Genomic DNA, 13,800 nt, shown 5'->3' with positions numbered 1-13,800 from the left:
AACATGGCGATCGGGCTGAAACTATAGCTACAAGCTATCTAAGGATGGTACTATAGAATGCCACCTCAAGGTAGGCCTAGTGGCGCCATCTCTTGGTCAGGCTGGAAACTTATCAATCCACCCTCGTATTGTCGATTCTGAATTGCTGATGATTTCTTGTTTCGGGATTCTGCAAGAAGCTACTACAAAATGATGTCCTTTTGATAAGGCGAAAATCGTTTCATTCTTGAGAGGATGGTCAGAGATGTTTTTTATACTATCCATAAGTTGTGTTTGCCTTACTGCAAGTAATTTGTTCAACTTTATTTTTGTATTTGAGTGGAAAGCTCGTTAATCCGTTGGGATTGGTCTAAAGATATGAGGTCCAATTTAAATCAAATGTCAAATCTGAGGGTGTTTGATGGAAAAAGATGAAGTTTCAATAGTTTTTTGGAGGTAGTGTGAAAGAGAAATTTAGTATGTTGTATTCTTTCTTTCAATAGCAGCAAACTTGTATGATGCAGAATAGATTTGGATTTAGATGTTCCAAAATTATTTTTCCGTTGAAAGCATTTTGGGGCGATTTTCTTGTCCCAGCACCGTTTAAAAAAAGCTAAGGATTTTAGTATCTTACCTTGAGAAGTCCTGAGCTTACTAAAGGTGTTGGTTTCAGCAAAAATACACTCCCTGGAGAGTTCTTTAACAATAGATATAATGCTTTCACGATGACTCGTTTTGATAAAAGAGGTATTTCAGGTTCCAATCGTCGGCAAAACTCGTAGTTTCCAATCGACAACAAATCCTCGGCAAAATTCATAGTTTATTGAAAAAATAAAAATATCCTTGGAAAAATTATAAACATTTTCTGCTCCCAATATGCCTCAATCCAAGTGAGCAATGTTTTTATTTGGAGTGCCGAGGGGTTCCCAAAATTAAAATCTTGGAGGATCTAGTTTGTGAAATATTTCAGAAATTCAAAATAGATTAAATAAATTACAAAATCTGGGTTCCACAATGAAAAAGAGCTTTAGTAACCGTAAAAGTTTATGTTAAGGAATTCATTCAAAATTTTTGTAAATCCGATAAAGAATTTGTTATGCTCTTATTTATCAGAAATCAGCAGGAAAATTGTTACAATATTCTATTACTGGCTATCATGATCGTTTTAAAAACTGCAATATTCAATCACGTACGCAAAAATTGAACTCGGTTTAACCGCAGAAAAAACAATGAACTCAAAGTCAAGACTTACTCTTTGTTTCAAAAATCTCAGAATTGTAGCTTCTTCAAAACTAAATCGAGATATTCTTTAACGCGAAAATTAAAGTTGTTGAATAGAGGGATAGGGAATTGACGAACGTGTCCATTATTCATGGATATTAATTTTCCATTTGTTAGCTAACGATGATAATAAATAATATATGTGTATAGAAACAATTGTTCCTCCTGTTTCCCTTTATTTACCCATATATTGCGTCCGTATGCTGTTATTAAATGTTATTGAATTTATAGAGTTTATAGAGCATTTCTAGAATTTATAGAGCACTTACACGCTCCAAGCTAACCCAACTAAAAAATTTAGCTGTCTAATAACGAGTACCGAACGGTCCACACTGAAATTTTTATGATATATTTTCAAAACTATAACGAATATTTCAATCATAGAAGAAGAAAATATTTTCAAGAGGTCCATTTTCTGTAAGCTCTATTTGTTTAAAACAATTGTATAGTGTTTATATAGAAATGACGAATAGATTTTTCATTAATTGCTATATTTAAAGTATTATGGTAGTCATAACCAGCCCAATGCATCGTTCGTGTATGCATGATTTAGAAGAAAGGAGTTTAAAAAGTCCCTGTTCCAAGTCAAAATTCGCCACAATATAAAAGTTGCTTTTTTTCAAAATTTAAAAAAAGAGAGTGCTTCAAGTAATTTTCATAGTAGAACTAGAATTTCAAAAAGCAAATACTTCGAAATTATAATATAATTTTGTTGACATTGTTCGTTAAGAATTTGCCTTTTTTTGAAAATGCAACTACTTGCGGTTGGGAGCTAAACTCTTTTGTTGAAAATTAATTTTATTGTTGAAAGACTCATCATGTTAAATGAAAATTGGTATCTTTTGAAAAATATAACTAGTTTCTTTAAAATAACTTTTTAAATAAAAAATTAAGTATTTCAGTAGAAACTATAACTATTTCGGTTGGAAAATTGACCTTTTCGAGTTCAAAGATCAACAGTTTTAATATAAATTTTTCTTTCTGCATTGAAAATTAATTTATTTCGTTCACAATTCACGTATGTTGTTGAAAATCTACCTTTTTAGTAGAAAATCAGTTTTTTCTTTGGAAGTTATTGTCCTTATTTAAAAATTCTTCATTTTGGTTGAAAATTCGAGTATTTCAATTAAATGCTCATCATTGTAGATTAAAATTAATCTTTTGGGTTAGAAATAAATTTATTTGGTTGAAAAATAAGCTCGTCTGTTGAAAATTATTTTTTGTTCTATCTAAGATTCATCATTTTGATTAAAATTTTAATTCTATGATGTTGCACTAATAATTTTAAAAAACTTGCAACACAATAAATAATTTACTTGGCTGCAAGTTCTAATCACTTAGATTGTCTATTTTACACATTTTTCTCATATAAATCACTTTCAATAAAATATTTACCGTTTTCGCACTTTTTGTGTTTTTAATTTCGAAAGAAGGAACTTTTAAATTGTGACGAATTTTGACTTGCAACAGGATTTTTAAAATTCTTTTCTTCTAAATCCCAGTTTTTATTTCTTTTCAATAATTTTCAAAAAGTGCAATAGTTTATAAAATTAATTAATTATATTAGCAAAGCAAACAATAGAAAAATATGAAGACAATTCAAACTGTTTTCAAAATACTCACTTTTATTTTTTATTTTTGCTATGCATAACAATGCAAAGACAGGCCTACCTGATCAAAACGCCATCTATTGGATTCCTTTTGAACTACGATACCCCTCCGGATGGTTAGAGAACAGAAAGAGTGGGGGAATTTCATAGCGCTGGTCATAACAGACGTCATTCAATAGACCCTGAAAAAGGATAGCTATTTTTAAATACACTTACAAGGACAAAATTACTTTTTACAAAGATATTAGCAAAATTGAGAAAAAACTAACCGATTTCAATACATTTTATCCCTAGTCGGTCATGTCTAACCTAAGATTTGCAAATTTCTTTTCAAAATAATATTTTTATTTCAAGTGACTAATACGCGTTGTTCAATGAAAGAAAGTGGAAAACACGAGACGAGAATAAAAAAGCTTGCGATTGAACATATAGTTTGAAAAAATATCGCCCGTGCGGAAATTTCGGGAGGGCTCTAGTAGCGCTCCGACTAGTTTTCCATGTCTCTATTCGGGACCTCGTGCGGTAAAATATTCTGAGCCCCATCTATAACGTAAAGCAGAGGCTATGGGGGTCCTACCAGATTTTCTAGTAGGGTTCTTGTCGGGTTAGCCCGCCTACAACCCAATTAAAGAGGAAGGTCCTGCGGGACCCCGAAAAATTTACTTTAGGCCAGCAAAGTTTACTTTCTCCCCGCCAAGTTTATTTACGCCCTGCAGATTTTACTTTCGCAAGGCTAATTTAACTTTCGTGCCGCAAATTTTACTTTTACCCAGTAAATTTTACAGTCTAACTTTCGATGATATTATCTAAACTTAAAAATAAATTCGAAGCTTTTAAATCTAAGAATAATTTCCTTCGAAATATTAGCTTTCATTATTTTATTATTTTTCTCAATTTAATGGCATAATTAGAATCAAGTAAATTATATTATTCGAATGCATTTTTGGACAAACCTATCATTCCTATCATTTTAGAAAAAAATTATGGGGACTCACCTTTGAAATAAGCCCAAGAGCTTTAGAAAACTTTATTCATTAAAAATTTTAATTTAATTTTATCTAGTTTTATGAATGAAAATTAAGTCATATAACTGATTTATTTACGCCTTATTACTTTTATTTATTTAGGAATAAATTGCGAGGATTAGTTTAAATTTAAAATAAAAATTATCCAAGTTTTACCCAAAAATGAAATTGTCACATTTTCAGTTACAAAATTTAAATTTCTAAACAAGGAAAAAAACTAATTTGAAAATAATAATGAATTTTCAAACCAAAGAGATAAATTTTCTACTGATAAATCTTCATCTTAAAGAATGCAGTTGTACCAATAAAGTTGACTTTCAACCCAAAAAGATTAATTTGAAATAAAACTGTTAAGCCTGCAAACCAAAGCGGAACAAGTTTCCAAAAAAATCGAATTTTCCATAAATAGTAAAATTCTTAAACAGAAGAAATCTGAAGTAAAATATATGAATTTTAAAGAAACTATTAAACTTTGAAATAAAGTATGCAAATTTCAGAATAAAAATGAATTCGTGAAATTTTCAGGCAAAAAAACGAATTTTCAACCCGAGAATATGGATTTTGAACAAAGAAGTAAATTTTCTGCTAAAATAGTTTAATTTCATACTAAAAATTTTTCGGAATTTTGGGGTTGATAGAAGACAAATTTTTCATATTCAGAAATCCAATTCCGTATAAAAAGACATTTTCTTAAATAAAAAGACATAAGGGAATGTACTTATAGTGATTCTTTTTGATAGTAATAATTTTTATGAAATGACAATATTTTCTATCCAAGTACTATTCTTTAGGAAAGAAAAGAATTGTTCATATAAAAAGATAAACTTTTATGAATAAAAATTCTAAATTAATTAAATTGTTTACAAAAATTGTTTAATATAATTTAAATGATTGTTGAACAGAAATATCTTCTATTATCCTTTCGATGGAATGAAATGTTCATGTAGAAAATAAAAAGCTTCCATGTTCTGATATTAGGGAATTTGTTTATAAAAATTACTCATAACAATGAAAGTTGTTCTTGGTGGATTATCGGTCACCATTAATTATTAAATTCATGAAAATAATGGACGAGATCAATGTATATAATGCATTACAGCACTAATAATGCAGCAAAATTCACGTTATTCTATCAATTTGTTAATAACAATTTAAGAAATGTTATCTCTGATAATTAACAACTTTTAAGAGTTGCCAAAAGATCTTCTAGGTAAAGATAAAAAATTATTATCTAAAAATGGGTAAAATCCATGTAAAATATTCGATCGGGTTTTTAAAGGGCCTTGACTAGGTTTCCCTATTTCTGATCGGATACTTATTATGAAAAATTGAGAGGGTCAGATAAATTCTTGAACTTTGTTTTTGTGTTATGAATCTTACAGAACTGACTGCCTGTCTGGACCTTCTCTATTTTTTGGCACCATCAAATGGAGTACTTTAGGACGTGTGGGCCCAATTTAAACATTCCTAAATTTATAGTTAAAATTACTTAAATTGCGTGATTATAAGCAGAATCTTGAACTAGGTTAAGCTTGAACAGATTTTAGATTCTTGGAACATTTTTTTAGCAATTTGTCCCATCGATTTAGGGAATTTCAGGGGTGTCCGATTTACCCCACATGTCCAAAATAGACCCATTTGACGTTAAGTCTAAATATCAGCTATAATCTATACATTTTTAAAATAATTACAATAGTTTATATTTTATTTATGGGAATTTTTTTTCGAATATATCGCACAAGCTTCAGAACGTTCATTTGGTGTATGTTGACTAGGACCCGACCAGTTCCTGACTAGAATTTTTTTTTATCCTAATAAGACCCTGACTAAAGCCTGTCTAAAATACAATATTAAATCTAAACTAGAAGCACGTAGTTTTCCTAGTCATTAAGAATGAAAAACCTTAACAGTACCTTAAAGGGTCCTGATTAGAACTTACTAGCCCAGATGTACTAGTGAAATTCTGACTATACCAATTCAAGGAGAAGAATCACCTGACAAGATAGGACAAATATTACCCACATACGGTAATTTTTGTTGCAACTGATAATTTTATTGAATTATTATGACCAACTTGTTATTGAGGAATTATATTATCGCAAGAGAGTAATATAATTTCTTCAAGTATTTTCAGACTTGATGGAGTTTTACATTGAACATTTTTCATTTCCAATTGAACTTTTTCTGAAAAAAGATCTTCTATTTTACACCTCTGAGATTTAAACCACAGAATTTCGGATTACTGTTCGGGTGATTTCCCTTAAGCTACTCGAGAGATCGAAAAAAAAATCCTTTTTCAGAAATACACGCATTATTTTCCCAGGTCTTAGAAGTGAAATTTTTCAAGGAATTTTGTTTATTAAATTTTTTCTGAAAAAAGACCTCCTTTGCTCTGCTGGGAATCTAAACACACAACTCACGATAAACGATCGGCAGCTTTTCCCTTAAGCTACTAGAGAGATCGAAAGAATAATCCTGTTTTATAAATGCACGCATTATTTTTCCAGGTGTTAGAAGTTCAATTTTTCAAGAAATCTTTTTTTAAAATTTTTTCTAAGAGATCTTCTTCCCTCCGCTGGGAATCGAACCACAAATGTTCCGATTATCGCTTATGAGTATTTCCTTTAAGCTGCTGGAGAGATCGAATAAAGAATCCCGTTTTATAAATACACACATTATTTTGCTAGGTGTTACAAGTCAATTTTTTCAAGGAATCTGTATTATCATCGGAGGATAACAGACATTCTTAATGTCTTTTCAGACTAGATGTAGTTATGAATTAAACTTTTTTAAAAATAATTTTCTTCTGAAAAAGATGTTATTCCCTCCCCTGGGAATCGAGGTACGTAACTTTTGATTGCCGGTTAAATTCATAACTCTATCTAGTCTGAAAAGACGTTAAGAATTCATGTTATTCTCTGATGATAATAGAGATTCCTTGAAAAATTTTGACGAGTATTATTACGTAACACCTAGCAAAATAATGCGTTTATTTCTAAAAAGGATTTTTCTTTTCATCTTTCTAGTAGCTTAAGGGAAATGCTCCCGACTGGCAATCGGAAGTTTTTTGGTTCGATTCCCAACAAACCAAAGGAGATTTTTTTTCAGAGAAAATTTTATTTAAAAAGATATTGTTTATTATTGAATTTCAATCTAAGTTTCAAGTTCCAATAAGCATTTAGTAAAGTGAAGTTCTATTTATATGTTTTCAGGTTCTAGATTACAAACAGTATTACTTGAACTTACCTGAAGCCAACTCATTCGGGCGTGCTAACTGGGTTATGGAATACTCATTGCTCAAGCATTATGAGCTTAAGGAGATAACCGCCCTGAGTCTTCACGATTTGGCGGATCGATTTACGCAGTCCAATGACAACGCATTCGTCAGGTAACTGGAAATTCATTATCACTCACAGATGACTTATTCCTATTGAATGCCTTATTCCAATTACCAACTTCAATAGAAGCTATGCTGGTGGAACTTCCTCTGAGTCCTCTAAATTCCACATATAATGAAATCACATTTCAAAAATTTACAATCAGTTCATCAATAAATCGATTCTTCAGAATAATATCAAACAAGTCGATTTTTCATATCCAGGGTGGCCATTTATATTTCCGGAAAAAATTCTCGGTTTTTTTCCTGGTTCGAAAAATCTTTTCCGAGTCATTTAAATCAAACATTGAACCTCGTTGAAGATTAAAATTTTTTTAATTGAAGTAATCAAAACTAAAGTGCAAATTCGAACGCTCAAAATTGAACTCTTTTGAATTTCGAACTTTTTTCATTTAAGTTCTTAAAAAAATTATCCAAAAACTTTGGATTCAATTATTTAATAATGAACATGTTATGTAATAAAAACCTTCTAATATCAATAGGTTTAATTCAAGGGGCCCAAAAAAAACTTTATCTTAAATTATGTCGTCAGTGATCTTTAGTGATAGAAAATTATTATTCAAAATTTTTCATTAATTTTATGAACAATTTGTATTAAAAATTGCGCAGTGTGGATATTTACAGGCAGAAATAAATCGATTTTTCTTTTAATTTCCCTCAAATTATGTCGCCATTGATTTTTAATGATGCGAAATTATCATCCGATATTCTTTATAGATTTAGTAAACAAAGAGTATAAACAAATGCCCAGTGTAGATATTAAAAGGCCAAACGAAATCACTGTTCTCTTAAATTTTCGCAAATTATGTCGCCAGTGATCTTAAATGATATAGAAAATTATCATCCGATATTTTTAAATAATTTTATAAACAAATTCTATTTAAAAAATGTACATTGTGGTAATTTAAAGACAGACAAATCGTCTTTTCTCCTGATCGTACTCAAATCATGTCGTCAGTGAGGTTTAGTTAAAGCAAATTATCATCTGATATTTTTTATTAATTTTATAAAGAAATTATGTAAACAAATGCCCATTGTGGGCATTTAAAGGCAGACAAAAATCCTTTTTCACCCCATTTTCCTAAACTGTTGTCTTTTATAATGTTCAATGATGGTAAATTATCATCCGATATTTTTTATGAGAATGTAAAAAAACAAAACAAAAAAAAAAACAATCCTGTGGACCGATTTGATTGTTTTTTCTCTAAAAAAGCTGACAAAATTTCAAAGAAAGTTGTTGAACCTGGTTTTTAATTTAGTTTTTCAATTTTTTTATAAATAAAAAAATTTGGAAAAAATGTCAATTTTGTCTATTTGACGCTCCCGGTGCTCATCAATATTAGGAAAATTGTTTAAATCGCTTTTAATTGTTTAAAGATATTCCATCATGATACAATAAACAAAATCAAAATTTATTAACAAATTATTTGTTGAAAAATTGTTTTCTATAATTTTCAATAATTTTACGTTTTTTAAAAGTTATATTGCAATAAATTTGATTGTAAATGATATTTTTATGAAAAAAATTTCCCTCAAGACTGTTTTTGTTAATATTATAATCAAATGCACAATACAGGTATTTGTCGTCAGAAAATTTTTTTTCTTCGTTTCAAATTTTTTCTGAATTAGGAACCGCATGATAATTTCCGAAAATTCATAATTTTTTCACGAATTTTATGATTTTATCAAACAAGTTTAATAAAAAAATGCATTATTTGAGCACTTATCGACGCACAAATTCATTTTATTCAATGTCAGTCCTTTTTATTGCGAACTTTATGATAATTTTAGCAACATGAATCACTATTTGATAAACTTTTTAAAAAAAAATTTAAAAAACAAATGCATTATTCGGGCATTTGTCGACAAAAAAAATGTTTTTTTTTTAAATGTCAGTCCTTTTGATAAAGAACTTTATGATAATTTTAGCAACTTTCATAATTAGTTAATGAATTATATAATTTTCTAAACAAACTTAATCAAGAAATGTATTATTTGGGCATTTGTCGACAAAAAAACTCGTTTTTTTCAATGTCAGTCCTTTTGATTGGGAACTTTACAATAAATTCAGTGATATTCATAATTTGTTGATGAATTTAACGATTTTATTAAACAAATTTAATAAACAAATGCATTATTCGAGTATTTATGGACGGAAAAATTTGATTTTTTCAATACCAGCCCTGTTAATTAAGAACTTTATAATAATTTTAGCAACAATCATCACTATTTGATACATGTTTTTTTTCAAAAAAATTTAATTTAAAAATTCATTATTCTAGCATCTGTTGGCGAGAAACTCGTTTTTTTCGATTTCAGTCCTTTTAATTGAGAACTTCATGTTAATTTCAGCAACATTCATAATTAGTTGCTGAAATTAACATAAAGTTCTCAATTCAAAGGACTGAAATAAAAAAACTGAATTTTTCGTCAACAGATGCCAGAATAATGCATTTGTTTATTACATTTGTTTAGAAAAAAAATTATCAAATAGTGATAGATGTCGTTAAAATTATCATGAAGTTCCCAATTGAAAGGATTGGCATTGAAAAAAACGAATTTTCCGTCGATAAGTGCTCGAATAATGCATTTTTTAATTAAATTTGTCTGACAAAAACATAAAATTCATCATCAAGTTATAAATTTTCTAAAATTATCATGAAGTTCCTCATTTAAAAAAATTAAAATCATAAAAAATAATTTTTCTGAAGAAAAATGCTTGAAAAAATTCATTTGTTTATTTAATGTGTTTATGATATTAACAAGAATATTCTTCAGATAATTTTTTGGATTAAAATATTGTTTTTATTCAAATTTCTTGTAATATAACTGTAAAAAATGTTAAATTATTGAAAATTATAGAAAACATATTTTATATAAATAAATTGTTTATAAGAAATTTTTTGTTTATTGTATCATGATGCAATATCTTTATATAATTTCAGTCTATAAACGTTGGCGATTACAAGCATTTATCTATTATTGACGAGCAACGGGAACGTCAAATAGAAAAAAGGTCATTTTTTCATCATATTTAGTTATTTATGAAAAAATCGAGCAACTAAATTAAAATTCAGGCTCGACAACTTTCTTTGAAATTTTATCAGCTAAAATTTAAAAAAACTAAAAATGCTTCGACTTGAGTTCGACTTGAATTGCCCCCAATCAAGACATGCTGAAGTCGAACATGTCGACTTGCGCATGTCTTAGTTTTGAGACGGAGCCAGACTTCAATGTATGTCTTGGAGACAAGTTTTTATGTCTTAAAGATATAAATTCATTTCTTAAGTCAAATTTTTATGACCCGAACACGAGCTGTTCGTAACTTCGAGCGTATGCCTGATTAAACAAAAAGGGTTATTCTGACAGTCATAAAAGCTAATCTTTGTTAATCAATACACAATCTTGGACTTTTTTAAAGAAAATTTTTAAGGGTTATACTCGTTTAGACCCACCGATTCTGAATATTTAAATTAAAAATAACTAATTGAATAATTACAAATTTTGCATTCATCAATTTTAATCTCATTTATGAGACGAACAAGGTTCGATAATTTTAGCCAAGACAAGGCTCGTCTTGAGTCAAGTAAACTTCGTCTTAGTCAAGACAAAGCTCGACTTAAGACCAGTAAACGCCGTTTTACCTGTCGTGGCCATAAAAGTAAGACGAAGGCCTATGTCTCGACTCAGTTTTGAGACGCAGCCATACATCGATGTCTTGGAGACAAACTCAAGACATAACCAAGTCGAACTCAAGTCGAAGAATTTTTACTCGGGAATTTAGTAATTACAAATTTTGCATTCTTAAATTTTAATCTCATTTCTGAGCCAAACAAGGTTCGATAATATCAGCCAAGACAAGGCTCGTCTGGAGTCAAGTAAACGTCGTCTTAGCCAAGACAAAGCTCGATTCAAGACAAGTAAACGCCGTTTTACCTGTCGTGGTCATAAAAGAAAGACGAAGGCCTATGTCTCGACTCAATTTGAGACGCAGCCATACATCGATGTCTTGGAGACAAACTCAAGACATAACTAAGTCGAACTCAAGTCGAAGCATTTTTACTCGGGAATTTAGAAATGAAAAATTTTGCATTCATTAATTTTAATCTCATTTATGAGCCAAAAAAGATTTGACCATATCAGCCAAGACAAGGCTCGTCTTGAGACAACATCTTGAAATAAAAGTAAGACGAAGGCATATGTCTCGACTCAGTTTTGAGAGGCAGTCGGAAATCGATGTCTTGGAGACGAACTCAAGACATAACCAAGTCGAACTCAAGTCCAGGCACTTTTACTCGGGAGCGTATATTCATATCGAATGATTGGTTGTGCTTTTTTTTATGATCCAGATATTACGCTGCGAACACAGTTTCCTTACCTCGAGAAGTGGAGGAAATATGGGGCTGCGGAGGAGCTTTGAATGGAGCCTGTGCACTGCAACACTATTGCTCGGTGACCCGTCTGGATCCAGTTTCATACAGCAATTGCTTTCAATCCTATGCCTTCGCTCTTGCATCAACATCTTCTCCATCCGCGCAGATCGATCTCGTCATTCTCTATCAACTCCTGGCTATTCTCCTCACGATTCTCCGATGTCGGTAGGGAAAAATAAACCAGAGGTCAAAAATACAAAATACTACATTTTCAACTTTTCATTTTACATTTTAAACGAAAAAGACCTTTACAGCAGTCTGAAAATTTTTCCACCAGGGCGGATCCAAGCTTTTTAAAGTCATTTAACTAGAGACTCGCTGTGCGATACCTATTGAATATTTTGTGTCGGGTTTACAATTTATTTACAAAATAGCAACGTACTCGAAATCGTCCAATTTATTCGACAAGTATCGAATTTGAATGTCGGATGTATGAGCAAATTCTTTGAAGATGTGTTATTATTGCCTACTTTTTACATGTAAATCGGTAGAAAGCTATTAACTTGAATATTGCGATTTTTTGTACTAATTTATTCAGTATATATGATCTAATAATTGATTTAAGCTTAAGGGTGGCGATTTATGAGATGACTTCAAATTTTGAGCCATTTTCCAGTTTTTCCAGGTAAAATCTGGTAATAGTTCCAGTTAAAGTTATTGTATCTTTTAAACGATTTCGGTATTGTTTCGTTTCAACCTCATATATTTACGATAAACCAAAAAAATTACAATTTTTGAACTGTTGCATATTTAAGTTATAAATAATTTACTCTTGTGCTATTATATAATAATGTAAAATTGAATAAAATTTTATATACAATACTTTTTTTTCCGAATTTTTTCCATGGACTCTTACTGAAAAGAACTAACTAAGAAAGGACGTATCACGTTTATTCTCAGAAAAAATTTGGCCAAATTAATTGGTTGAAATTTCATTTTAATAATAGAATCTTCCTGGAAACACAAGAAATTTTTTTGGATTAAAATATCTTTGAATCCAAAAAAATTTTCTCTGAATAGAAGCAAATTTTTTTTAATGATATCAAATGAATATTTTTCTTTGGTTCTAGAATTTTTCTTTGAATCTAGAAAAATTTGATATAACTAGGAAATAATGTATATTTTTCATTTATTAGTGTCATTTTTCTTTGAATAAAATAGTATTCTTTGAGTCAAAAAAAAATTTCTTCGAAACAAATAAACTCTTGTTTCACTGATATCCAATTAATATTTTTCTTTTATTCTAGACATTTTCTTCAAATCAAAGAAACTTGTATTTTACTGAGGGCCTATAAATATTTGTCTTTGATTCTAAAAATTTTTGTTGAATAATGATAACTTTTATCTTACTAAAAGACAATTATTATCTTTTTTTATTAAAATAATTTTTCTTTGTGTAAAATAATCCTCTATGAGCCAGAATAAATTTCTTTGAATCAAAGAAAATTTTATTTAACTGAGATTCAATGAATAATTTTTTTATGTTCTAGAAATTTCCATTAAATCAGGAAAACTGCTTTTACTGCAAAAGAATGAATATTTCTCTTTGATTTGAAATTTGTCTTAATTGAAATAATCTTCGAATCAAAAAAGTTGTATAGAATTGAAGAAATTTTATTTGGCGGGAAGATCATAAATATTTTTTATTGATATTTCTTATGGATTCAAATCATTTTTCTTTGAAAGAAATAATCTTCTGTGAGTCAAATAACATTTTTTTAAACCAAAGAACATTTTTTTTACTATAATTCAATTAATATTTTTCTTTGATTTTAGACATTTTTGTTTCAATTGAGAAAACTTTTATTTTAATAACGGACATCGAATATTTTTGTTTTATTTAAAAAAATGTTTAATGAAATAATCTTCTTTGAGTCAAAAATAATTTTGTGTAATTAAAGAAAATTTTATTTCTCTAAGATCCAATGAATATTTTTCTTTGATTCTGGAAATTTTCTTTTATTCGGGAAAACTTTTATTTCAATAAGAAACAATGTATATTTTTCTTTGATTCAAAAATTTGTCTGTGACAAAATAATCGTCAATGAGTCGATAGAAAATTCTTCATGTAAAAC

General features: G+C 29.2%; 1 protein-coding gene across 1 annotated transcript in view; it reads left to right on the top strand.

The window, feature by feature from the left end:
* The window catches only part of LOC117171570 (acid sphingomyelinase-like phosphodiesterase 3a), a 207,162-nt gene extending 194,810 nt beyond the window's left edge, over positions 1-12,352 (top strand). The window contains exons 9-10 of the mRNA XM_033359005.1: positions 7,108-7,283; positions 11,642-12,352. Coding sequence (XP_033214896.1) covers positions 7,108-7,283; positions 11,642-11,894 — 429 coding nt within the window. The 3' untranslated portion in view covers positions 11,895-12,352. The remainder of the gene's footprint in view (positions 1-7,107; positions 7,284-11,641) is intronic.
* Positions 12,353-13,800: the final 1,448 nt, after the last annotated feature.

Source organism: Belonocnema kinseyi, chromosome 4 (genome assembly GCF_010883055.1).
Source record: "Belonocnema kinseyi isolate 2016_QV_RU_SX_M_011 chromosome 4, B_treatae_v1, whole genome shotgun sequence".
NCBI classification, from domain to species: Eukaryota; Metazoa; Arthropoda; class Insecta; order Hymenoptera; family Cynipidae; genus Belonocnema; species Belonocnema kinseyi.
Note: the sequence above shows the minus strand (reverse complement) of the source record. Positions and strands in the feature narration are given on the sequence as shown.